The 27,640-nt window shown below is 60.1% G+C and overlaps 1 protein-coding gene across 2 annotated transcripts in view; it reads left to right on the top strand.

Annotated features, from left to right (window-relative positions):
* TBC1D22A (TBC1 domain family member 22A) overlaps positions 1 to 24,835 on the top strand; it is a 357,816-nt gene extending 332,981 nt beyond the window's left edge. For both annotated transcript variants that reach the window (XM_076006907.1, XM_012756888.3), the window contains exon 13: positions 24,257 to 24,835. In XM_076006907.1, the coding sequence (XP_075863022.1) occupies positions 24,257 to 24,385 (129 nt within the window). In that variant the 3' untranslated portion in view covers positions 24,386 to 24,835. The remainder of the gene's footprint in view (positions 1 to 24,256) is intronic.
* Positions 24,836 to 27,640: the final 2,805 nt, after the last annotated feature.

The raw sequence follows: 27,640 nt of genomic DNA, 5'->3' as shown, positions 1-27,640 counted from the left end.
ATAGACAGCAGGAGTTTATCTCCCGCAGTTCTGGAGGCCGAAGTCCAAGACCAAGGTACCAGTGGACTCGGTGTCTGGTGAGGGCTGCTTTCTGGTTGATAGCTGGTGCCGTCTCGCCCCGCCCTCACAGGCGGAGGGGGAGGGGTCTCGGCCTCTCCCGCAAGGCTCCAGTCCCACTCCCCAGGGCTCCACCCTTACCACCAGGCCACCTCCCAAAGGCACCCCTGCACGCACCATCACCTCAGGGGTGAGGATTTCAACACATGGATTTTGAGGGGACACAATCATTCCGACCATAGCACCTTAGTTGGCAGAAACCCCAAACAGCGCATGCCAGCAGCTCAGGTGTGGCTGGCCCCCCTGCCGGCACAGCCTGGATTCAGCCCTGTGAGCCCCCACACAGGCTTCGCGAGGGTCGGCCTACACGTTCTGTTGCTTTGTTTACACACTTCTGTCACCATGCCGCTCCTGCAGGGACTGGTTAGACACAAGGACACGGAGGACCCCAAAGGCTGGCCCCCTGGCTCCCCTCACGCCCACGTAGCTCCTGTCTGGGGCAGAGTTTGTGGAGGAACCACCTCAGCGGGCACCATTGGCATGAGCCGCAGGTAGCTGTGTGGCCGTGCCTCCCCGAGTGCCATATTGGGGTGTGCACATCTCGGCAGGAGTTTGCCCAAACCTGAGTCCTGGAGACTCCCCGGCTGGGTGGGCCCGAGACCCACGTTGCCCAGGGGTTGCGAGGTGCCTGGAGGGCTCAGAACACCCCCAAGGGGGCCTCCACCCGGCTCCTGCGTTCCCTTTTGTGGCCTTAAGTTCTGTGCTTGTGGAGGCTTTGGGCACCTGTTTTGATGAGCGCCTGCTCCAGGGTGACCCACTTGGACGGGAGAGAAGCTGTCTCTCCCAGGTGAGTGTAGGACTCTCACCTCTCTAGAAAGGTCGCTGAGGAGGGGGTGTGGGTCCCGGCGGGGGAGGTGGTCAGTGCTTGCCTGGGTGCCCCGCGCTGGTCTGCCTTCGCCAGCGTGCCCATGCGAGTCGCTGCGGGAGAAGCTGTTCTCGGGCCGTGTGCTGTGTCTCCAGATAATCCCACGGTAGTAAACGCAGTTCCTGCCGGTACACGAGAACAGCCTGTGAACCTGTCACAAGGTCACACACTATGACATCTCCAGTTACGTTATCGCTCTTGATCCGAATCTCACCCTCGCATACCAGTGTGGTTTCGTGTGCACTGCCCGCTACGTGAGTGCCTTTCACACTCGCTGTCCGGCGGTGCCTCCTCGCCATGGGCACGGGCAGCGAGGGCCAGCGAGGATGCCCACAGTGAAGCCCAGCAGGTTCTGAAGCAGTTTCTCCTCGTTGGGAGCAGTGGACATAATTTTGAGCAGAAATTGAGCAGTATGTATCTAGAAATCAATTGGAAAAATCGTATCGATCGGCTCCGAATGTGTGTGCTGAGTCTGTGCTCTCTGGGCAGCTGTGAGCTCCACGTACTTTCAGATGGATCTCTTCTCTTGGACACCGCTACCCTGTGGAGCCCACTGCAGGGAATGAGGCTTGTTCATCCGGAAGCTGCCCTTGCCTGACAGCCGGTTCGGGCCGGGGAGGAAGCCTGGCCCCCCCTTCCCCCATGTGCAGGCCCCCGGGAGCCTGGATGTGGGGGCCTGGCTCTGGCTGGGGTGGTCCTGGGGGTCCCAGTGGCTGCGCTGGCCTACACAGTCCCGTGGTGGGTTCTCCATGCCAGCGTGGCTCATCCGTGAAGTGAAAACTTGATGCCCCTCTCCCAACATGTGCCTCCCACATTTGGCAGCCTCGGGCAGGTGCCGGAGCAGGGGGAGCAGCCTGGGATTAGGACTCCAGAACCCTGGTGCTAGGGTGGCTCTGCAGTCCTTAGCGTGGGACCTTGGGCAGATCCCTCTGTCCTGCCCTCCCCAGCTTGAAGCAAACAGGTTCCGATTGTGGGAGTTCCGAGAGTTGCCACGGCGCTCTGAGTGTCCTCCTCCATGGAGTGCACTGTGCCACCCACGTGCACATTTTTAATCTTTGACCAGCTCCCCCAGGGGTGGGGGTGTCCCCATATCTGAGGTGGACTTGAGCAGGGCTGCACAGCCGGTAAGTGGCGCTGGGAGCTGGACCAGGCAGCTGGCTCTGAACCGGGGCAGGACGTCCGGAACAGCCTCCCGGCCACCCGCTGTGAGCCATGGTTCCATAGGCAAACGAGACTCTTACCACATTGCTGTTCCAGGGGCGTGTTTGCCCCTGAGTTGCCTGTGGTGTTTTCCTAGGAAGGAAGGGACGAACGAGGAAGGGCAAGGGGGTGGGGAGGAAGGAAAGGACTTGGCTAATATTTTAGTTTAAAGACTGTAGTCTTATGTATTACATTCCACTAGTCCCAAAATAGAACTTAGCTGGATAGTATTCTGTTGTGACTAAAATTTCTTTTCTACCAAATGGTTATCTGGCATGCGCTGTATTTGGATTTTCATGTATTGGCTTTATCAGTAACGGTGCTAACTGAACACAAGCAACATCACCCTCCTGTGTGCCAGGCCCTCCGCTGGGCACTGAGGATAGAGACCTGGGTCTGCCACAGCTGTGGCCCCGGTGACCTCGTGCTGAGGTTGGCCCCTCATAGAACTAGATCCCTACAGGTTCCCAAGGGCAAGATGAGAGCCATGGGGCCTACTTTGAAGCCCCCACCAAACATTGTTTACTTTCACATTTGTCCATCCATTCACCCATCCATCTGGCTGCCCACTCTCTCACTCACCTACCCAGACATCCACCTACCTACATATATACCCACCCACTCACCCATCCATCCATTCATCCATCCATTCATCCACCCACCTACACATGCACCTACCCACCCATCCATTTACCCATCCATCCACCCACCCACCTACACATAAACCCACCCACACACCCACTCACCCACCCATGCACTCACCCACCCAACCATCTACCCATCCGTTCACCCAACTATCCAACCACCACCTACACATGTACCTATCCACCCACCCACTCACACACCCAACCATCTACCCATCTATCCATCCACCCACCCATCAAATTGCCCAGCCAACCATACACCCCATCTACTCATCCACCTATCCCCTCACTCACTCACACAGCCATCCACTTAACCATCAACATGTTTTTGGACATGTGTGCCCTGTTGCTCTCAGTCACGTACTCTGAGGTTCTGACCTTTGCCCTCAGGGGACGCAGAGTCTGATTCTCCTAAGGGCCGTGGTGGGGTCACACACAGGCCTGGAGGTGCCCACACTCTGGAGAAGTTAGGAAGCCACACAGCTCACTGGAAGAAAGTGCCTGGCAGAGATCACCCCACCTAAGCCTTGCCCTGGAGGGGACCTGTTCTCTTGGAAGCCTTGCCTCTGTCTCTCTAGAGAGGGGAACGCTCCACGTGGATCAGGACCCTGGAGCCACCTCTGTCCCCACCCTGTCCCATCTGAGCTTGAGGTATGGCAGCCTCCATGGCAGACCCGAGGTATGCAAGTTGATGGAGATCCGAAAGCAACTTTTGCACCTGTAAGTTCATAACTCTCAGGTTTGAAGTACTGGACGGTGACCATTTAACATTCCTAAAAACTAAGAAATTGTCCTAACAGCAGAGGACTCACAGCCTGGGTTTTACTGGAATCGGGAAGTAAGAGCCCTGCGTGCAGCTGGTTAATCAGTTCTGAGCAGCTTCCAGGAGCAAGCTTGCATGTAAACACCACCATCCCTGCACTTGTCCTGCACCTTCATGGGGCGACACCCCACCTGGCACGGCACCTGGGGCCTGCCTGGTGCCCGGAGAGCCAGAGTTGAAGCTGGTCCTGGGATTAAGCACAGCCTCCTTTCCCACAGTCAGCCCTGCCTTTGGTGTCCCCTCGGTGGTCTGTGCTCTCCGATGGGCACCTTGCGGACCTGCACACGCTGCGTGCCCACAGCTGAGCTGTTGACGAGGTGGCGCCTGCCAGAGCGATAGTCCCTGGAGACCTGCCCAAGAGGCGTGAGCAGGGCCGGGCCGGGAGCGAAGATCCACAGCGATGGGAGCCTCGTGGGCTGGTGGAGACGCCCGCGCCCAGAGCCTGCCTGCCGCCTTCCGCTCTGCATCCTGCGTCTCCTGGTGTCAGCCGTGTGCCTGGCTGCACTCCCAGCCAGGCTTTTACCTGGTGATTTCCAAAAACCCTTCCCCGCCATTAGGTCCCCTGCCCCTTGGCAGATGGCATCATAGTGTCATGTACGTGAAGGAAAGGGAGGCAGACCATTCCCAAACACCAGGTTGAGGGTGTTCCAAAATATCGTTGCTTTTGGCTTCTTTAGAGCAGGACCCCCATCTCCTGAGCCAGGCTCCCACGCTCCCCTCTCTTCTGGGGCTGCCGACACCCACAGTGGACCTGCGTGTCTTCAGTGAGCTGTGATGGGACATTTGCCTGCCCGGGATTCCTCTCCCCGACGGTGTTCTTGGTGTTTGGGCGAGCGCGCCCTTGTCCGATGGGGAAGGGCCTTCTCTAGCACACGTTGCAGCACAGAGGTGAAGAGGGTGAGGGCTCTCCCACTCCACTCCGAGCCTGCCAGCCCCGCCTTCCAGGGCTCCTGAGGCCTCAGGACCTGGTGCCAGTTGGGTGGGTGCCCTCCAGGAAGGTGAGCCAGCTGGTGCTCAGGGACCTTCGTGCCTGTCCACCAGTGTCCCTCCTCGGCCCCTGCGCCTTCCGACCCCAGTACCGTGGTAGTGTGACATGTCCTGCCTGGCACGCACACAGCATGGACGCACACGCCCACACTCAGGACACCTGGGCTCTCGGGAGTCGGCGTCCGCAGCTTGGGGTGCATAGCTGGTGGGGCTGGGTGCAGCACGTGAAGGCACTTGCTGGCTGAGATCCTGGGTCTGGGGTCTGGGGGAAGCTAGGCGGCTTGCTGCTGTTGGACTAGAGCCACTCGGGTGGCGACTTAAATCAGAACTCCCTTGGTGATGGTTCAGACGGTAGCACACACCACGTGCTGGCCTGGTTCTCACGGCAGCACCACGCAAGGCCAGTGCTGTTGCTACGCCTGTTTACACCCAGGACAGCCTGGTACCAGGAGGCACGGAACCTGGCCACACACGTTCCATCGTGAGGGGCAGCCTATCGGCAGATCCCTGACCCGCCGCCCCGTTGAAGGGCTCAGGCCGACCGGTGTGGTGCTGGACCCTCAGCTGAGGCCTCAACACCTCCTGTATGCCCACAGGTGACCGCGGGGGCCCTTTCCCAGGGGGTGACCCAGTCCGGTAGGTGATGCAGGCAGGCAAGAGGCAGCTGCTCTGTGGAAGGAGGACTCCGAGTGGGCAGGTCCTTAGTCCAGAGTTCTTCTCGGCTGTCACTAAGCCTCTTAGGACTGTCCTGCTCATAACAGATGTCACGACAACCAGAAACGCCCCCGGCCGAGAACCAACTGACTAAGGGTCAGCTGCATGAAAGGTGAAAGACTGGATTACCTTTGAAACAGGACATTACCAAAGCGTTGTCGTATAAAGTGGTGATCAAAGAATAGGTAGGCAAAGTTTAGGGAAAGGACCATGACAGAGGTGCGTTAGGCAGCTAATAGAAATATGAGGTTACTTTTCTAGAATTTTTGATGTTTTGGTTTTATAAGCTTTTAAAATTTTATAATTTGTTCTGATTTAGTTTTCTAAGTAAGCTCCTACTCACCTACTTGCACTCCCAGTTTTGAATTCATATTTTACGTTTTTTTTGTCTTTCTACAAGAAGGCCCCCGCACCCAAATTATGTAACCTTCGTGGCCCAGGCCCATCTCTGCTCCTTTCATGGTCCACTGAGCGGATACCTGTGAAGCAGGAGCTGGCCAGGGGACAGAGAACTTTCTAGTGGAGGCGTGGAGAAGCCCTTGGATGGTTTCCCTATTCTGCAGTTTCTCTGTGGTCCAAGGATCCAAGCATTCTCATGCCGCCTGCTTGCCTGGTGACCTCAACTGCCTTTCACTTTAGTCCATGGGGTGGGATTGTAGAAGGATCGATGAATCCTCCTTCTCCCAGCTCAGGTTCCTACAACCGAGTTGAAGCCTTTGATTGCAGTTGCTGGATAGACCTGATGAAGAGACAACACAAGAGACATTGAGAAGAATACATCAGATTCATTCCCGAAGAGAGAGAGCGCCCGGGCCCGACCTCCCAGGCCGGGCTGAGATGGAGTCCCTAACTGTCATCTCTTGAGTGGCCCCGCCAGCACCTTCGTCTCCACCCGGGCTGTCTGTGACAATTCAGAGGCGGCCAAATCGGATTCCGTTTCAGACGGGCTGTAGGGATTGATTTAGACGGTGTTGGAGGAGAGGCAGTGGGATGTTTCTTCCCGCTGCGTGGCCTGTGACTCACGGTGGCTGGGTGGCCACGGGGAGGGCGTCACCTGCAGAAGCAGGCGGTCTCCTCCTCTGTGCAAGGGGCAGGGGGTCTTCCCGCAGACCTCCCTCCCTCCTCCGCTGCCCTCCAGCTGCAGAGGGACTCTGTCCTCAGGCTGGGGGGCTGGGGAAGGCCGTCAGACCCCTGGAGGCACACGCCTTTCCGAGGACACACATTCATTCGTTCATTCATTCATTCGTTCATTCACTCGTGCACTCAGAAAGACCAGGGACCTCCCGCAGGCCTGTGAGAGCAACATGACCAGGCGTGCCCGGTGTCCACACTGTACTCAACCTAGGCAGGAAGGGAGCTGGGCCAGCGAGGCTCGGCGACGGAGGACAGACTAGTGGAAAGAGGGAGGTGTCGGGTGGGAGGAAGATGCTGCCGAGGGGGAGGCAGGGGGCGTGGCTGGCTCAGGAAGGGCGCGGGGACAGCCGTGCCCACACTGAGTCAGGAGCGGGCAGTGCTAGCCGGGCCAGGGTGCCCGGCAGAGCGCCCGACACAGGCACGAGAAGGGAGCGACTGCAAAACCAGCTCCGCCCGCCTGCTTTCATTGTAGCCTGGAGCTGCCAAGTGCAGACGATGTCGGGGATAAAACATTCCTCCCCGTGAGAAGTGTTTTGTTCTTCTAAAAACTGTTTCTTTGGCTATTGTTACCTTTTAATAATGTATCTGTAAGCCTCCAGTGGCCACATTTTCTTCCTTGATCTTCCATAGATGCTGCGCCTGCCCGGCGCCCAGCACACGGAGCTGTGCCCCGGCCCCCCCACGCTCGGCTCCCTGCTCTTGGAGCATAGTGATCACCTGGGTCGGGTGGCACCCGCAGAGAGGTCCCTCGACGTGTGTGCGCCTGGTGTTTTCTCAGGATGCACGTTTTGTTCTTTCCTCTGTACGTTCGTCAACACTCTGAGCATGTTCTGTGTTCAGCAGTTGTAATGCAGTGGGACAGGGACAGGGACAGGCCAGAAGTGTGCCCCCGCGGGTGTCTGCAACCGTCCTGAATGGGCAGGAGTGGATCGAGCTGCAGGCAGACAGCCTGGCTGACATGGTACTCGCCAGCTCAACCGCCCATTGGGGACTGTGCCCAGGGCCAGGAGACAGAACAGAGCTGAGGTCTGGCCCGTGGCGATGCAGGTGTGGGCCGAGGCCTGGGGACCGGGGCTGCTCGACGGGGCCCTGCCTGGGGAAGGAGCAAGCGCGGGCCCCTGAGGGGCTGCCGTGAAGCCGGGCCCCTCCCCAGCTCCGCTGCTCCCGAGAGGGCCAGGGAGCCTCCCCCACCGGCCAAGGCTGCAGTGAGCGGCCTCCTTCCTCCTGGAGCGGGCCAGGGAAGAGGTTCCCACGGGACCTTGATCCCAAAAGAGCCCTCCGAGCGGGGTGGAGGCCAAATTGGAAGCCAAAAAACACAACTGGTCTGAGCTGGTGAAAAACCAAGCATCCCAACAGAGACCCCCAGAGTGGACCCCGGGAGGCTGCACGCCCTCGCACAGGTGGGCTCCTGCGCCCTCCTGACGATGAATGGCTCCAGCCCACAGTGGCAGACGTCTGCTGAGCACCTGCTCAGAGGACAGGCGGCTCCCAACACGGGGGACCTTTGCACCCAACAGACCAAGAATCGCAGAGCAGTCCGGAAGAGCCTTAAAAACAAATATAGGCAGAAAAGGGAGACCATATGGCATGAGAAAAGAACAGTTGGATTAAAAAAAAAATAGAAATCTTAAAAAGGAAGATGTTCCTGAGGTAGTTTGGTGATCCTGGTTGGGAGAACAAACGCCCGCGCAGAGCAGCTTGCGGCCCTGGAGGCCCTGGGCAGAGCCGCGGGGCAGGAGCCGGCCGGGGGTCTCTCTCCTGGGGGTCCCTCTCCTGGGCGTCCTCTGCCTGCCTCACTCTCCCTCCAGCCAGCTCGTGCTGTAGGGACCGGACGCCAACCCGGCCTCGCCACCTCCCTGGCTCCGGTGCCCAGCCCAGCCACAGCCTGCTGTGCAGCTCGCTGTGCAGGCTCTCTGGCGAGTGCAGGAAGACTGGAGGTGGGGAGGGAGCAGGTGCAGGAACGGACGAGTGAAGGTCGCAGTGCCGCTGGTCCCAGTCTCCTGGGGGCAAGGCCACACAGCGTGGGGTGGCCTGTCTTGGGAGGCTGTGGGCAGGGCCGATGGCAGTGGACGTGTGCAAGGGACACGTCCGTGGTCTGGTGGGGGCAGGCCCTACCTGGGTCCCGTGCAGGTGTGTTCACAGCCTGCCTCGCCTCGGCACGGAACCCACAGTGCATCTGCTCCGTGGCGTCGCATGCGGCCTCCATTTATTTCCCTCAAATGGCTTTCAAAAAGTTCTAAAAATAGGACCTTAATTAGACGTTTAGCAAAATGCCACACAGTATTTATCCCTGCACTTGGCTGCATTGTTAATTCTGCGGGAGAAAAAGCTCTCCCGTGTACACCGAGCTCCGTCCCCACGCACACAAGCCAAACTGGCTCCCGAGACACGCTGGGAAGGCGGGTGGGGACAGAGTCGCCGCAGTAGGGGCTGCTCTGCCGCTGAATGGGCGGCTTTGTGGGGGGTCCTTCATGCAGCAGGCAGGCTGGTGGGGAAGGGGGTGCGACCGAGGCCAGCCAGTCCTGCCCCAGGAGCTCGAGGAGGCCGGAACACAGGCAGAGCCGGTGCGGGCTGCAGGAGGTACCCATGGCGGAGCACCAAGGAGGAAGATTCTGGAAGAAAGGGGGATGAGGTCTGTGCGGGCTTCCCTTGCTGGGACGATTCCCTGATAGCATAGCCTACTTACTGTGGACCCTGGGGTATCTCAGTCTCCAAGCGACAAGGATGCCTCGGGCCCTTCAGGCCAGCCCCCCCCCTCTGGCCCCGCTGCGGTGGGAATCTCCTCGCCAGCCTCACATGCAGCCCTTCTGGAAGGACGCCCTCCCTGGCAGCGCATAGCAGAAACCCCACGGCGTGGCCTCCCCCAGGTGGTGAGGGCTGGGTCTGTGCACGTAGGAGCAGGGAGCCCTGGGTGAGCCTCTCTGGTCTCGGTGTTCTCATCTGTAAAATGGACATGAAACATTTCTCTAAGCATTTTGTTAGAATAAATAAGGAAAGGGTCGGTAAGGGCCTCACTCGGCACAGGGCACAGAGAAGGTACGCTGTGAATGCCCTAGAGAGCAGCAGCGGCCCAGGTCGCCGCCCTTGCCCGTCCAGGAGAAGCAGAAAAGGAAGGTCAGAGGTCAGGGAGCCGGACGGTTTGAGCTACACTGCCCTCCCCGCCCCTGTGGTACCCACGTGAGGAGTGGCACACACTGAGAGCAGCCGGGGCCTGGCCTCTTCCTGCCTCTGAGGCCTCCACGAGTTCATCTTTTCAGAATCTCAAAGGTTGATAAGCAGATGGCCCAGGATTCACCTGCACCCCGATCCCTGTTGTATGGACATCCCAGGCCACCCAGGGTGGCACCTGAGCCATCTGCGCCTGATTCAGCCTGGGTGGCCAGGTATGCCAGCGTTCTGTTCTGCTGAGCCACCTTCTCCTCCTGGGGTACCTGCGCCTCCTCACCTGGCTGTTGGCTTACTGGCTCCCTCACCCTCGGGTCTGCTCATTCATTCAGCAAGCGCGTGGGCAGCCGCATGGTGACCACTGGCACGGGGCAGTAAGCTACCGCGCTGACCTCAAGGCCCAGGCCCCGCCTGCCCCTCTGAGCCAGCCCCTCTCCCCTGGCCACCACATGCCCCTACCTCCCCCACCATACTGTCCCCTGCACCCACAGGGCCCCCGTGCCTGGGGCCCTCCCTTGGGGCCAGGTGACAAGAGAGAAGCCCCCACCCCCACCCCTACCCCTTCTGAATAGTTCAGAAGTGGTTCTCTGCCTTTCGTGGGGGCTTGACAGGTGCCAGCCTCATTGGCGGTCACGTGGCACGCACGCCTGGTGGCACGGTTGGTACAGAGGGCCTGGGCTTCTGCCGCAGGGCGCCTGGCAAGGCGCAAGGCCTCGCTCTTCCACTGTGGTGCTGAGGGAACCGCCACCGTCCACAGCATGGGGGCCGAGTCACCGTGGAGCAGCCACGTGGGGTGGGATCACTTCCCGCAGCCTCCGTGGGGCCCGTGAGCAGCGCAGGGGAGCAACACACTCAGCGTGAGAGAAAAGGGACGCGGGTGCCTGTTTGGTTCACACACGACCCTCGAGGCAGGCCGGTCGTGGGGACCTGGGCCTCACAGGGCTGTGGGTTTGCGGCAGGTCTGAGCGCTCTGCGGTGACTCACCTGGGACACTTGGTGCCCTCCTGTGCTCTCGTCAGCCGAGCGATTCTGCGCGCACGCCACGTTCCCCAGGGGAGACCGTGGTGGCCTCCCGGCGTGTGCTCGGCAGCAGCTGACCTTTCCGGGTCCGAACCTCACCGTGCCTCTCTCCTCCTGGCTTCCCAAGCAGAGGAAAATCAATGTGAGAACACAGACTTGAGCAACTCGGGAAATTTAATAATTTTTACAATGTATATTACAAGGAAAAATATCATTTTGTTAGCGAATCTGTGCAATCAACTTGCCGAAAGTCAATATTACCACACAGCTAAATGGAGCCTTAAAAGCTCGGTCCGCGCTGGGAAGGGCTCTGGTGCCTCCGCTCCACGCGGCCCTGCGGCGGGCGGGCAGGGGCTCTGCCTGCGGCTGGCAGAAGTCACCATTGGGCCTGTCGGCACGGGAGGGTGCGTAGCTAGGAGGCGCAGGTGTGGGCAGGTGCGGCTGTGTGTAGGTGAGAGGAGCTGGGAGGAAGGTGTGACAGAGGACAGAGGCGGTGTGTGGCAGAGCACGCAGCCCTGCCGCGTGGCGGTCCCCTGTGCCCCTCCAGTCCCCCAGCAGCCCCTCCTCATGCGCTTTGTACTTGGAGGACTGCTCTCGGTGTCCTGGAGGGTGTAGGCCCTGCCGTCCTGCTGAGGGGCTCAGGGCCCACGCGAGCGACCCGCCTAACCCTCTGAGCTCTGTTTCCTGACATCATGGTCTTGAATTGGCTTCTTCCCTTTGTTCCACCTTGGCTGCAGCCTTCAGTTGTCACATGCAGGACACTGTCGTGGCCCAGAAACAGCCCCTCTGAAATCACTACTCCCCGACTTAAATTCCCTCCTTCCTTAGATACCCGAGGCCCCAGTGTGGCCCCGTCAACGTGCGGACGGTGTCTGGCCTGGCACGGAGTCCAGCAGGCTGCAGGCCTGGCTCCCTTGGGAAGCTGGGGACCTGCCTGACCCTCTCTGCACGTGTCCCTTCAGCCCACCCCGCAGCTGGGAGCTGCCACCATGTGCGGCAGCATGCCTGGAGCTGTCCGGGTTCGGACTGCAGTCCCTCTGGGCAGGGCACCAGGGCTACCGCTCTGGGGCACGTGCCGGGTCCAGGGTGCCGGAGCGCAGCCCGCAGAGGCCCCTCCGGCGATTTCCCTGAGACTGGGAGCGGGGCAGCCCCACTCCGCCGCCGCCTCTGCCGCCGCCTCTGCCGCCCTGTAGATGGGCGCGTGGACCCGCGGCGCCTCCTCTAGCGGCAGGCGTCCTTCTCGACAGCCCAGCGGGCCGTTCCGTAGTGGTGCTGCCAGCTGGCGTGGCCACAGCGCCCCGGCCCCAGACACCGCCAAGCAGGACGACTGCGCAGATCCAGGGACTGAGCACGGAGCCAGGCTTCGCAGCGTCCTCCGCGCGTTGCCCGGAGGGCTCCCGGCCGCGTGCTCGGAGACGAAAGGGGGCGGCAGCCCGGCGGGCGCTCCACGCCGGCCTCCTGCTTTTAGTACGGAAAGGTGTTTTTCTCTTTGTCATTCCTTTCTCGGCAAAAAAAAAACAAAAAAAAACAAAAAAACGGAATTAATTACAAGGACAGTTATGTCCCTGTGCCGTCAGAAGGCGCGGTATCGAGGTATCGCCTTCCGAGGGCTGTCAGCCCGGCGAGGCGGCCGGCTCCGGCAGCTGCCACCCCGTTCCGGCCGGCTGTCACTGTCTTTCTATTTTTAGCCCTGGTTTGGTCCAGAACTTGACAAGATTCTCAAACTAATAACTGGATTGTCAAAGAAATCAGCTGTCAGAGCCTGCAGTCCGGGCTCCCGGGCGGGCGGGAGGGAGGGGGAGGGTGGAACGGCCTGGCCGGCGTGGACCAGGGACCACGCTGAGGCACTGGGGCGTCGTCGAGCGCACTGCCCCTGCTGTGGGCAGCGAGGACACGGAGCCCTCACAGGACGTCACGGCGCGGGCTCTGCGTTTCAGAGAGCAAAGGAAGTCTCCTTCCCGGGCATCGGGGTGCTCCCCATGAATCACCACCCGTTTGGCGCCGGAGGACAGGGCTCGGCCCGCGCACGCCCCGACTGCGCGTCCGACTACGGAGGGGGCGGCGTGGGCCCAGCGCGGCCTGACCTTTCCGCGTGTGGTTACTTTCGTGTCTTCTGTGTATCAGGTTGTGTTCCGTATTCTTTGATCTTCTAGTTAAAAGGACATTGAGTGTGATAGAAAGGTTAAAAATAAGATAAATAAGGGTGAACTTTTCACAGGCAGTTTTCTTCCCAGGGCCCCTGTGGCCCCTCCTGCGTCTGTGGCTGGCGCCGGCGGGTGGGACGTGGCGCTCGGCGCCGGCTTCAGCAAGGCCCCTCCCCTGCGCCGTGCACCCTCCCCGGCGCATACTCTACGCCCTCATCCACACCCCTGCTCCTGTCCTCACCCCTGCACGCTCACCTCTATGCCCTCATCCACACCCCTGCCACCCTCACCCCTGCTCCCGTCCTCACCCCTGCACTCTCACCTCTATGCCCTCATCCACACCCCTGCCACCCTCACCCCTGCTCCCATCCTCACCCCTGCACTCTCACCTCTACGCCCTCATCCCCACCCCTGCTCTCCACCCCACCCCTGCTCCCTCACCCCTGTGTCCCCCATCCCTGAGCGTCCCGCCCTGCACCATGTACCCTCCCTGTCAGCGCCTTCCCAGGGGGCTGCAGTCTGGGGTCAGGGCTGAGGCTCCGGCTGGGCAGGTTGTGCCCCCCCATGCCCCTGACCTGGTGTCCAGTGCGGCTGCAGCCAGCTCGCGGTGTTCGCTGGCTGGTGTTGACATCACTACAAACTTGGAGGAATTGGCGCTGCGGGACCAGCCTCTTTTAAGCGCGTTGAGCACCGCAACAGCAGAGCGCTTCAGGAAATCTCAGGCGGAGGAGTTTGTGAGGATTCTTTGCTGTGAGAGAGACGTCACTCTCGTTTGTCTTGGATCAGAACGGGCCCTCCTCGCTAGGACGACAAGAAGGGAGGAGAGGAGAGGGGCGGCACGGCCCCGTCTGGGGAGCAGGCCTGGCCCCAGGTCCCCGAGTGTTCTGCGCACGGATCCCGGCTGACCCCCTGCACGGCGCCGGGGCAGGTGCAGCCTCCCAGATCCTGCGTGAGGGACAGGGCAGGGAAGCCGCCTCCCCCGCCCCGTCGCAGGGCCTGCGTGCCTGCCGGGACCACGCGGCTCTGGCCGCCCAATTGGTGCCGGTTCCCGGCACTCGGACAGGGCGGAGGAAGTCGGCACCGTGGGTCTGTCCTCCTCCCGCCTCAGTCAGGGGACCTGCCCGCGGCCGCACGGCACCACCGGCGCAAGGCAGGGCTGCTCTGGAGAGGAGGAGCGACAGGCGTGGGTCCCGCGCCACGCTGCACCCACGAACACCGGAGACACAGCGCACGGCACACTCGCCTCCCACACACAGCACACACGGCACACTCGCCTCCCACACACACCACACACACAGTGCACACAACACACCGTACACAGACCACACAGCACACACCACACACAGACCACACACCACACACTGTACACAGACCACACACTATACACAGACCACACAGACCACACACCACACACTGTACACAGACCACACAGCACACACAGACCACACACCACACACTGTACACAGACCACACAGCACACACAGACCACACACCACACACTGTACACAGACCACACACCACACACAGACCACACACCACACACTGTACACAGACCACACAGCACACACAGACCACACAACACACACTGTACACAGACCACACAGCACACACAGACCACACACCACACACTGTACACAGACCACACACCACACCTACACCACACACCGTACACAGACCACACAGCACACATAGACCACATAGCACACACCGTACACAGACCACACACCACACACACAGTGCATACAATACACCGTACACAGATCACACAGCACACACCACACACCGTACACAGACCACACAGCACACACCATACACAGCACACACAGACCACACAGCACATACCACACACCGTACACAGACCACACAGCACACACCACACACAGACCACACAGCACACACAGACCACACAGCACACACCACACACAGACCAAAGAGCACACACAGCACACACCTCACACCATACACACGAACTGCGCACAATTCACACACATCGTATGCATACACGTTACATATACATACTCGCCACACATCCCACACTCATCCCACACCCCTACACATACACCACTTACCACCCATGCTGTACAGTACACACACCACACACCATCTGTACACATACTACAAACAGCACATGCACACTACATACACAACACATACCACACACATCACATATACACACCACACTCTATACACACTACACACACACTGCACACACGCTGCACACACACTCAGCACACAGCACACCTTCCCCCAGGCCGAGGAGGGACGACCACCTGACGTGCTCCTCACTTCCCTCAGTGACCCTTCCGTGAGAAAGCTGGCCGTGCTCCCCGGCCGGCACGCTCTGTGCTCGTGCTTGGGCCGGTGTGGGCGGAGGTGGCTCCGGCGCCTCTGTGAGCACAGCAGGAGCTACCTGACCCAGGACACAAAAGGTTCACAGAGGTTCGAGCAAGCAGTCGGGGCCCAGCGCGGAACATGCAGCAGGGTGTCGAGGTCCCGAGTGCCGCGTCCGCAGTGGCCGAGCCGTGCCGAGGACTCCTTCCCTCGCCGGCGCAGGCCCAGGTGTGCGTGGCGGGCCTGGGGAGCAGAGCCCGCTGGCCACGCTGCTGTCGGACACCCCCAGCTGCCCAGGCCAGACCCTGCTGTCCCCGCAGAACACGCAGCCCCTCGGCACCGCTGCTTGGGAGAAGGGGATGCCCTTGTCTTGGCCGGCGGGGTAGGTCTGCGTGCGGCTGCGGGGCCGACGTGGTCTGCAGCCTGAGCAGCTGGGCCCGGGCCTCCCCAGCTGAGCGGCCCCCGGGCGCCGGGTCTTCTAGGCCTCTCCTGCCCCGTCCCCTCCACCTGCCCTCTTCAGACCCCGTGATGGTGATAAGCACGACATGCAGGGATTTCCACTGCAGCAGTACGATTACTTCACTATTTTGAAATGGTCTGGAATCTGAATCTTTTAATCACTTACATCTTGACCTGTTCTCTTCAGTTCTCCCACGTCCCTCCCCCTGGCATGACCACGCCACAGGATTGAGACTGCAAAGGGATGGAGTGTCCCCACAGGAAAAGCAAAAAATTGGCGGGAGATCCCAGGCAGGAGAGCCCCCCCAGCTTCCCTGCCCCCCCTGCAGAGCTCCCGTGTGGGGTGGGGTCCAGCACGGCCCCAGAGCACTCGGACAGTCCTCTGTGTTTGAGGGTGGACCACGGGGCCTCCGCCGCTCCCTGGGCCACTATTCAGTTCTGGAAACTTCCTGGTTTCCAGGGTGTGGGGAAGAGGGGAGGCAGCCTGACCCTCCACGACACGTGCTGGTCAGGCCCTTCCTCCTGTCGGCCCAGGGACGCGAGGTGACCGTGGAGAGGGCGACTAGTCCTGCTGGGGATGGAGCACTGCCAGGAAACCTTGTGGAAGGAGAGGGTGCCTGGATTGCCTTTTACAAATTGAAATAGTGTTTTCAGTATGTCCAATTCCAAACAAATTTTGGAAAACAGAATGTTAAAGAAGAGAAACAGAGGACAGCTGCCCACCCCACCCCCCCGCCACCGCTGCCCGGCTGGCCGCTGCTAGGTGGGAGTCCGTCGTCCACTTCCTGCCCGCCGCACAGCCACGTGTGTCCCGGCGTTGTGGGCACCGTGCTTCCTACGAAGCTGCTCCCGCATCATTTGCTGACCGCCGCGCTCAGAGGAGTTTTCAGTGGCTGCATGTGTTTTCAGCAACATATTTTTAAACTGCTAAATAAATAAACATCCCGTCATATGGACGCACCAGAATTTCTTTCACAGACGCAAGCAGAGTTGGCGTTTTCCTCCCTAACATTTTACTGTGAAAAAGTTAAAATACAGAAAAGCTGAAAGCATAATTCAGTAGACACCACCTAGGTTTCACAGTTGGTGGCATTTTCCATATTTGCTTGATTGACCTGTAGCAAGGGCTGTGTTTCGGGGTGAACCGCTTGGTGATGAGGCGCAGAGCCCAGCGTCTCCAGCCGCTCGCTGACCACGCGGCTCTGGGGGAAGGGCCTTCTGCACGAGCGCGGGCCGTGGGCGCCGTGTGGCACTAAGTCGGGTTCTCCGGTGTCATCTCGTCCCGGGGCTCTTTGGACTTCCCCAGTTGTCCCCAGCCCTGCATTTTGACAACGGAGCTCTCCAGGAGAGCGGGCTGCGCCACCCGTGAGCCTTCGCCAGGCTCCCGGTGCTAGACGGAGTCTCCGGGTTGCCGCCCGCCAGTCCTGCCTGTGGTTGCAGCCGAGCTTCTTGTCATTTGCTTAAGGACCAGTTGGCCTCCGTTTTCTGTAAACCTTCTGTTCATGTCCTCTGCCAACTTCTTTCAGGATTTTGGTCTTTTTTTTTCTCATTTCCAGAGCTCCTTCTACACTAAAGCCAGCATCCCTTCTTCCCTGATAAAAATTCCAAGTGTTTTTCTTCCATTTTTTCATTTGTCTTTTGACTTTATTGTATGTATCATATGATATGTATCATATATATACATATATATGCACACATACTACATATCATTGTTTTTTCTTCATTCAAAAGAATTTTTGAAAGTTTTTATGTGTTACATTTGTCAGTCTTTTATCACTTGTGGACTTGGAGTCATAGTTAAAAAGGCTTCCCCACTTCTAAGTTATGAAAGAACTCAGCCATGTGTTCCCCTAGTACTTGCGTGTTTTCACTTCTGCATTCGCTCTCAGATCCACCTGGAGTTTACTGCGGCATATGGTGTGAGGTCGGGATCCAGTTTCATCTTTTCCAGAATGGTTCTCCATTTTCCCAGCACGTTTACTGCACGCCCTGCATATACCAGCGTGGGTCTAGCCACTTCCCTCTGAGGACGTCGAGGTTTTCTTTCTTTTGGCTGTCAGCAGCAGTATACTGATGTTCCTTTCTGCATTAACCTTTACCCAGACCTCAAGAATGTTCCCCAGGCATGTTCCTAAAAGTGGGATTACTGAGTCCAGTGTCGGAACTTCCCATGGTCTTGCTGTGCAGGCCCTCCCTGAGAGCAGGATTCACGCCTGTGTGCCGGGTGTCTGCAGGTTTCAGATCGTAAATCACACCATGCCCACACCCAGCCTGTGGGTCCACCCCAGGCCCCGACCCTGCTCCCCAGAAATGCCCTCTCGGACTGCAGACCAAAGTTCATAATCACGTCAGTGACAGCCCAGGGCCCCTTCAGGAAGGTGGCCTTACTTCTTTAGAGTGGCGACGTCCTTCCCTTGTGCACAGCAGCCGCCCCCATACCAGTAGCAGTCTCCGCCTGCTGTCCCGGGCGCCATGTGTTGGGGCCTGGCCGGCTTCACCCAGCCCCGAGGCCTCCAGGCCAAGCTGAGCATGGGCACAGCTGTGACGCTTAGTGTCGTGGGGGTGTGCAGTGGGTAGGAATCCCGAGTAGAGGCTATTCTGGTTCGTAACAGGAAAGGCAGTGTGCTCTACCGGCTGCCTTCCACTGGGCCCTGTGGTGCCTCAGCCACTAACGTGAAACCCTGTGTGACAAGACCTGCGTACCCAGGGGTGGGTCTCGATAAGGAATTGATGTGGGTACACTCACTGCCGTGGATGTCCAGGGCAGTCCCGGCAGCCAGGGTTGAGGTCCGAGGGTTCACTGGGAGGGAGGGCCGGCTCGGCAGGCTGGCCCCACGGCGCCCGGCAGGGGTTGCTGGGTGGCAGATTGCGCTCCCCTTGGGAGGCCTGGGTTTTCCTCGGGCGCACACCTGGCGGGCATGGACAGAGGGTGCTTCCGCAGGTGCTAGTCCCCGCTGCACTCGCTGTGGGCACAGCTGTCCCTCGGCCACGGAGAGTCTGTGCTCTTACTGCCTAACATTGAGCATCGATATCAAATAAGGAATTTGACAACCCAAACAGAGACCCAGGAGGAAGAAAGCGCCTCGTTCAGGACTCACAACGGGCCAGAAACAGTCCAGGGCTGACACGAGCTGCAGTTTGCTAGGGCTCCCCCCGGCTGGCGGAACGACCCAGGACACTCCTTTTTGACATAACCTAGTCCCAGTTGCTCTTCTTCTTCATCTCACACCTGCACTTAACAAGGTGTGTTGACTGTGGATTCAGTCCCCAGCAGGTCCCACACGGAGGACACGAGTGGCACGTCCTCTGCCGTCTGGTGGGAGGCCCCGCGGGTTGGGCAGGAGCGCTGACCCTCGCCTGCGGTGGTGCGTGGTCCAGGGAGACCGTTCTCCGTGGGAAAATGGGCCGTGGGGAGGGGAGGGGAGGGGGTCGGCCCTATCGGGGGCAGAGGCCGGGCGAGGCCGGGCGCCCCGCCGCTGAGTGCAGGGGTGTGCCCTGGCGCAGGCAGGGCCTTTGTTCTGATTCCAACCTCGGGTCCTCCCGGACTTCATTTTCTGCTCTGTAAAGTGTGACTGTCACTCTGTGATGGTGCAGGGGCTCACGATCGCCAGGGCCAGGTGCCCACACATGCTCGAGTGGTGGAGGTGGCGACCCTGCGTGCCCAGCCCTGCCCTCTCCCAGCCGGTGCAGGGGCTCCCCAGCCCCTCTGAGCAGGTGCTGGCAGCGGGTCCAGGGCCCACAGGCCAAGGCAGGACAACGGTCTTGATGATGACAGGACATCGGGCACATCAGAGCCCATTGTTCCTCGAGGCTCTCCCAGCCCGGGTGGCTCCTTTCCTGCCCACACCTCACAGACCAGGGGCCGGGCTGCAGCTGCCTATGCTCTGACCCTCGCACCCCACTGCCCCCCGCTGTGGTTCGGGGAATGTGGTGGCCCGTGTGCGTGTGAGTCTCCCAGCCCCTCCGCACCGGTTTCCCCGTCTGAGAGACCGCGGGGCTGGGAGAACAGCCGCAGGGTGGTCTGCTAGGGGCCTCGTGCTGCCTCCCCCAGGCCCGAGCACCCCCGGTGCCTCCCCAGGTGGTGCCAGGGCCTCCCTTCCACGGGCCGCGGGGCCCTCCCGGCACCACAGGGTTATGTTTTCTCGCCAAGCTGCACAAATTGAGCGTCAGGAGGCGGAGGGGAAAGTGAATTAAACCAATTAACCCCGCTACCTGCTTTGTATGTCAACGTGGCGGCTCCCGTTTCGTCTCTCCCGGTGAAGGGAAGGAAGTAATAAGAGTAAGCAAATGGCCCCTTTAGCCCCATCGTGATTAATTCATTCAGCTTTGCGTGCTGGCAATTTGTACACTTCTGACTTGAGTAGCTTCTGAGCGGACCCCTGTGCTCTTGCGGTGCAGAGGAGCAGGTGTTGACAGGTCGCGCCACCGCGCCTCGGCCCGTCCTGCCGCCGCCCGGGGGAAGGACAGGGACGCGAGGGCCAGCGCGGAGGGTGGGCTCTGTCCGGGGCTGGGCGGGGAGGCCCGTGACACTTCAGGGCCGTCCAGTGGGAGTGGGACGCCTGCCCCCAGGATGTGAAAATGAAAAATAAAACCAAACAGAAAAGCCAGATGTCATTCACTTCAATGAAATATTTCATTTAATCCGGCGCATCCAAAGTACTGGCATTTGAACCTGTAATCAATGTAAAAATTATCACAGAAATGTTCCACTTCTTATTTATTTACACAACAAATGCTACTGCTACTACTATTACTATGATTATTCGTATCACCACTAATAACGATAATAATGGTGGTTTAGTAATAGTAGCAACAGGTAACACTTGTGCTTTTTATGTTCTAAGCATTGTCCAGGGCACTTTGTGCACATTCAGCAATGCAACGAGGTACTGTCGTTATCCCCATTTTACAGATGAGGAAACTGAGGCACAGAGGCTTATGAGATTTGCCCAGGGTGACGTAGCAAACAGATGTGGAACTAGGATTTGGACCCTGGCCACGTTGTCAGCGAGCATGCTCTTAGTTGCCTTGCTTTATTCACTCTGAGACATTCACTGGCCACCACCGAGTGCCATGCATGTAATTTTTTGAACATAGGGACACACGGACCTGGTGGTAGCATGGGAGAGAGGTGACCCCGTGATGTCGTGAGAACAGCAAGGATGTACCTGTGGCATTTGTGAGGACTGGTGGCAGTGGAGCCCGAACTCAGGCCCAGCTCCCCTGACGTCTGACCCTGTGACCTGTCTGCCTATGTCACTCCTGCCCAGGCCCACGCGAGCCTCTCCCCTGGGTCAGCCAAGCAAAGCTTGGAGCCTGCGAGGGGCCCAGGGCCTGCAGTGACCCACCTGCCCACTGTCCTGGAGCCCCAGGACACAGGCATGTCACTTTCTCCCTCTTGGGGAGGGAGTGCCCAGGCACAGAGACAGTCACACTGAACAGATGACGCTGGGATGCCTCTGACTCTCTGGAAACATAAAACCCTTTTGGCAAGAAGTAGCCAAAGCCACCAACATTATTCACTCTTTAATGTTGGCAGGATCACCTACTGGAACCACACAGGGGCAGAGAGTAGCAACAGGGCCATGTCTGTCTAAATGGCATCTGAGCAGTGAGACCACTGGAAACCACCAACCTGGCTTTTGACCTTTGCTCTGCATCCCACTCACCTGGGGAGCTATTAGCGAAACCTCGGCCTGCACCCAGGCGTGTGGGTCAGGGCCCCCAGCCCCGCCCTGCGCCGCGCAGGGGCCTCCTGGCAGACAGGCAGGCCAGCTCAGCCGATGCTCTCAGAGTGTGATAGGCCGAGTGTCGGGGTACAGCCCCAGTCCCCAACCACACTCAGGACCTGGACACACCCTCTGCCCAGGCCACACCTCCCAGGTTCTGAGTCTGGTGGCCTGGGCTGGGGCTGGTTTCAGGATGTTTCCGGAGCTGCTCAGGTGGTGCGGACACATGGTCAGGGCGGAGAACCCCGAGCTCACGGCCATGCAGGTGGGGACTGGTTCCATCACTTGTCATCACAGACCCTTTGGAAAGGACACTTGCAGACATTAAGCATCAGCCAGGCGGATTCTGGGAACACAGGGCCGATGGAGAGAGGCAGGGTGCACGGCTCCATGCCACTCTCCTGCCACGAGTGGCTCTGTCGGAATAGTGGGGTCCCGCGGACAAGGGCGGAAAAGAATGGCGGAGATCTGCATGTCTTTGACTTGTTACGATGTCGGTGTTGTGAGCAAAGCCTTCTTTTAATTTTTATCTGCGCTGATGTGGTCTCGGCATCGTTCACAGGGAAGGCAAGGTTAAAAATGCAAGTGCTCTCTGCAGCTCTGGCGCCTTTGAAGGCTGCCCGGGCCCCTCCCTCCTGCTCGTGCCGTGCGGAGTCGTCCCAGGGAGAGCCGGGTCCCCTTTCGTGTGACCGAGTGATGGCCTCACGAGCCACCGCCCCTTTGCCCGCACGACGTGGGTGACGCAGAGCAGCCTCGGCTAACAAATGCGCCGTGCTTCCCAGAGAGGGCCATCTCCACCTGGTACGCAAACCAGACAAGCCTTTTTAAGAAAGAGGTCTGTATTGCAGCACGCGTTTGGCTGTGTTCTTTGCCTCCCGTAAAGGTCACCCGGATAGATTTTCCCTTCCTTAGCATTGCAGGCTGCGAGGAGCGGGGCATTTCTATTCTCCCTCCATCCAGTGAACCCGGGGGACTAAATTAGATTCTGAAATTGAGTGTGCAGCGCAGTCGGCGAGTCGCCGTAACGGGAGGGTATTGCTTCTCACCTTGCAAGTGGCGAGGTCGTGATAATATGAAGCGAAGTGGATTAAAAATAAAACCAAAGGTATTTATTTATGACCTGCTCAGAATTGGATTGGCATCCGTGTACGGTGCATCTAATGGCGAAAGACAGCAGATTGATGTTGATGTGTCCCTGGGGACTTTTTGCCAGTGAAATTTGCTCCGTGAATTCAATTTAAAGGCCCACAGAAAGTATCCAAAATGCAAAAGGAAATGGAATTGTGGGCAGGGGATGGAAGCCCAGCAACTGCAAAACAACAATTAGAGGAGAGTCCTGGTCTGAGACTCTCGTGATCCAGGCCTGGAGCGAGCAGAGCTGGCACGGGTGCAGGCCCTGAATCAGCAGGGGGGCCCTGTCCGCCTTCCCCACTCCTGGGTCTGACTCCACGTGACACGGGGAGGGAGGAGTAGGAGCCTGCAGGTGGCCCTGGAGTCCTGGGGCCGCCCTCTCTAGGACCAGAGCCTGGCGGGGCCATCAGCGCACAGTGGTCACGGGAGGGCCCCGAGTCTCACCACCGTGTCCCATGCCCCTGCACTTTCCTTCCCAGTACCTGCCTCCGTCACACTCGGTCACCGTGCCTCTGTCAGCTCCCTGCTCCTAAACCGTGAGCTTGGAGGCAGTCCCTTGCGTGTCTTGCAGGGGTGACTCAGTGCTCCCTAGGCCACCCGGGTGGGGACATGGCCAGCTGAGGCCTGTGGGGGAGCAGGGGCTCCAGCACGGGGTGCTCCGTAGCAGAGCTGCTCTTCCCTGAAACACCAGGGGTCAAGCGAGTGACAGTCACAGGCACTAACTGGTGTGTGCCCACCCTGGGTGCCCAGTGTGTGCCCACCGAGTATGTGACTGATGTGCCCAGTGTGTGCCATCACATGCGTGCCATCGAGTGTGTGCCTGGTGTACCCTGCGTGTCCGGTGTGCGCGCACCCAGCGTGCCCACCCGATGCTGGGTGCTGGGTAAGCGCTGGCCTCCGGTCCTGTCCCCAGTCGGCCCAGCAGCCCCGACAGGTGGGAACCGGTGCCCCCTTTGCAGAGGAGGAAGTGGGGTCTCAGAGGGTGGAGCCGTCGACGCAGGGCGCTCAGCTAGACCTCGAAGTTGACACTGGTCTGTGGGAGCCCAGCGCGCCGCCTGCTGGGCCCAGTGCCTCCTGTATGAGGCCGGCGCTGGCGGCCGGGCTGGGCACTGACGCGCTCCTGGGCTCCTGGGGCTGGCTCCACCCTGTGTTCCCTGCACGCACGTGTTTCAGCCACTGGCCGTGCTGGGGCCCAGGGGTGTCGCCTGATGCAGAGGAATCTGTGCCTAGTGGCAGTTCTAGGGCAGCCGTGCCTTGTTGCCCGAGAGGCTTTAGGGGAGTGGGAAGCGCCGGGTGGAGGTGGCAACTCTGCAGCCAGGCCCTGGGAGCCGGGTCTCCCCGTAGGGGGTGCCGGGATTCAGTCAAATGACGTGCTGGGGCCTGACCTCAGTGTCTGCTCAGATGCCAGGGCCAGGCCACAGCCCAGGGCCCAGCCGGGGTCCCGTGGGGCACAGCGCTGCCAGGGGGAGCTGCCGGCTGGGCGCGTTTCCCAGGGTCCCTGCTGCAGGGCTCCTGGTCTGCATCGCCCCCTGCTGTGGGTCACCTCCTCTGACCTGGGCCTGTCTCTGTTTCCCCAGCTGCCGGCGGGGCACGTTTCCCAGGGTCCCTGCTGCAGGGCTCCTGGTCTGCATCGCCCCCTGCTGTGGGTCACCTCCTCTGACCTGGGCCTGTCTCTGTCTCCCCAGCTGCTGGCTGGGTGCGTTTCCCAGGGTCCCTGCTGCAGGGCTCCTGGTCTGCATCGCCCCCTGCTGTGGGTCACCTCCTCTGACCTGGGCCTGTCTCTGTCTCCCCAGGAGCTGCTGCTCTTCCTGCAGAACCTGCCGACGGCCCACTGGGACGACGAAGACGTCAGCCTGCTGCTGGCTGATGCGTACCGCCTCAAGTTTGCCTTCGCGGACGCCCCCAATCACTATAAGAAATGAGCCTGGGCCCTTTCTCGGCAGGCCTCGCCGTCCTTCCCGGGCGGCGCCCACCCCTGCCTGGCTGGCGACAGGCCCTCGCGCCAGTCCCGGGACGAGGAAGAGCCTCGCGGGGCAGCCCCGCCCTCCGGGGGAGCTTGCCAGGATCGGTGCCCAGACTTGGTCCAGGGCTGGCAAGGACGGGCGGCCTCTGTTTCCTGAGATACCAAAGAGAGCCAGGGGAGGGTGCTGGCTTCTGGGCCCAGAGGTGGGTCGGTATCCCCCCTCACCCTCCCCCGGAGCATCCTTGCCAAATGACCGCCTGCTGGAACCCCAGCCTGGGCAGCCCGAGAGGCAGAGGCCTGCTGCCTGGGGCCCGGCCAGAGCCAGGTGGTAGCCATCTCACACCTACTTTGAAATGCAAAAGTTCTATTCTGTTGCGTGAAAGAGAATAAAGTATAGGATAGACGACAAGCAGACTCAGTGAGCCGCTGCGCTAGCCTGGGATCTCTGCTCCCGAGAGCCTGTCACTCCGGCCACGTTCGTGTGGCCGGCCTTGCACTTGGGGGTGTTCTACCTCGCGTGCTCTTGGTCCAAGCTTGGCTAGGAAGCTGATGGCAGGAGCCAAGCCCTGAGCACGCCGAGCTCACAGAGGCCATGGGACAGGAGGCCTCTCACATTCCTGGCTTTCCCCGTCTCTCCTCCTTTAAAAGAGAGAGCCCCCCACCCCCTAGAAGTCCAAGTCAAACCACCCACCATGAGGGTCGTCCTCAGACAGAAGGCCCCGTCAGGCAGGGGATCGCGGCCCTGTGACGAAAGCCCCGAGAGACGCACTTTTCCCACCGCAGCAGAGCTTCTCAGGGACTTGGGGTGCAGCGTGGGCCCGCTGCCGCCCACCCACCCCTGTGCGGTCCCGCAGGCCTGCTAGAGGCCCGACTGCTTGCGCTGCTGCGGGCTGGTTCCTGGGCTCCAAGCACAGAAGGGCCCGGCCCCGGCCTCCGCTGGGGCTGGATTTGCTGTTCCAGGGGCTCTGGGACTGGCCTTCGCGCATTCCCCCATCTGTGTCACGGGCCGCGTGGCCCTGGGGACATGGACACGCCTGCGGGTGGGGCCACCGCCACAGCCTGTCAGACACCTGAGCCCATGGCAGGCTCATGTTCTCAGTGACCCACTCTGACCCCCCTGTCCACTGGTCTGTCCCTCCTTCAGGAGCAGCCGTGCCCCGCCTAGGCACCGGGACACTGGGAGAGCCTGTGGAAGATGTGGACATCTGTGGTGTGTGTGTGTTCTTGCTTCTATAGGAAAATCTAGGGTCATTACATCTGGCATGGAAATGAGCACAAAACACTGAGCAAATGTCAGATGCTCCCACATCAGCAGCAGGGACCAGCTTGCCTTAGACAGATGGCGCATCCCACCCCACCCCACCCCACCCCCCGCCTGCTGCCCCACCGAGGGGCCAGGGGCTACTCTCAGACCAGCCACGCCGCCCCCTCCCGATCTACCCCTTTTCCGGATGTGGACCCAGTGACAGTGGCTCTGTGTGCAGGAAGCCCCTTCCCACTCAGCCGAGATCCACCCCGGGGGCTTCCCCTTCTGTGGCCCACGCTGCACGGCTGGAGTGCAGGGACACACACGATGCACACCTTGAGGCAGTTTGTTTTCCAGACAGAAAGGACCACCAAGTTGGAGCAAGTGCTGCGTGCATTTTTACATGCGTAAAGGCCAGCAGTACTGCACGCGAGGGTTTCGGCGACAGGCCCTGGGTCCAGCAGGTTGATCTGGACGCAGTGTGCTAAGACCGTGGAATAGAGACTCGGCGACAGAGCGGCAGCCTGGGCCCGCCATGAGAGCCCTGGTTCCTCAGGGAACAGGCGCCCCGGCCTGGCCTTGCCACAGCCACAGACAGTCTGAGCCCCAGGCCGCCGCGGTGGACCGAGGACCTCTCGGGGGAGGAAGGTGCACTTGTGCAGGTGGCTGGGGAAGGCCCTGCGTGAGCGGGCAGTGCTCGGCCCCTGCACCGGCTGGCGCGGGAGCTGCAGCAGTGGGGCGGGGGGCCTCCCGTCTGGCCGCATCAGCCGAGGGCCTGCCGAGGAAAGGGCTGCGCTGGGGGAGGTGCCAGGATCTGGGACCCAGGACACGTTCCCCTGCTGCCACCACGCCGCACACTGAGCCCTCGCCCTGCACCATAGAAGCAAGGCCCGCCCAGCTGCTACTTCCCAGGGCAGCTTTCGGGGCGCCCCACGCCCCTCTGGATACCCCCGAGGCAGCTCCCACCCTGGGACCCTCCCACGGCAGCACTTCGCTTTCTGCCACCTCGCACTGCCCACTAACTGGGCGTGGGGTGTGGTCCCGTCCCCATGGGTGGGCTGGTTGCCCCCCAGGGGGAAGCCCGTCCTCCTTGTTCCCCAAGACCCAACATCAGGCTCAGCTGCGGGTTGCCATCTGCCTGGGCCCCGTGTTCCGGGCGCGAGCTGACCTCGCTGCTGCCCGCTGTGGTCGGCCAGGTGGAGACAGGCCGTCCCTCCCTGCGGTCACCAAGCAGGCCGCTCTCAGGCCGCCGCTGCGTGTAGAGACAGGCCCTCCCTGGTGTCCCCAGCCCCTGCCCTGCACACCGGCCCTGCCCTACCAGGCCCACCCTCGCTTCCCGGCAGTGCTGGGCCTCACCCCTCAGCTGTGAGCCCCACAGAGGATGCGGAGTGAGTGCCCGCGGCCACTTCTGTGACTGTGCCAATGACCTAACCCCGCGTCCCTTTCATTGGCAAGACGGGCTGATTACTCTTCTAGGAAAATAATATTATATACCCAAATAAATTCCAGAGAAGTGGATTTAAATATAAAAATTAACCCCCCTATACTCAAAATGAAAATACATGGCTATTTGTCTAATGGGGAATGGAAAAGGCTTTCTGAGTGTGACACCAGTGGAGAAAACAGTAAAGAAGACTGATGACAGATATCACCCATATGCACAATGGAAACAGACTGCCGTGGCCGCCCGGACTCCAGAACCTCAGGAGACGAAGACCAATGACAGGTGACACGCTGGGCAGCTGCGTGGGAGACGCAAGTGCCTCGGCACCAGGTCCTTGGGAATCCGTAAAGATGGGCACCGCACAGAAGACGGCCCGGAAACAGAAGCGATGCACGTGGCAAACTGTTCACATCACTGATGGTTAAAGAAATGACGAGAGCCCCATGCTGAGTGGGTCCCCACGCCAGCTGTGTGACCGGGCTGTAGCAGCAGGAAACTGATGCTTCTCTCAAGTCTTTACATTT

Source organism: Microcebus murinus, chromosome 10 (assembly GCF_040939455.1).
Source record: "Microcebus murinus isolate Inina chromosome 10, M.murinus_Inina_mat1.0, whole genome shotgun sequence".
Lineage (NCBI taxonomy): Eukaryota > Metazoa > Chordata > Mammalia > Primates > Cheirogaleidae > Microcebus > Microcebus murinus.
The sequence above is the reverse complement of the archived record's forward strand: the minus strand, read 5'-3'. Positions and strand labels throughout refer to the sequence as shown.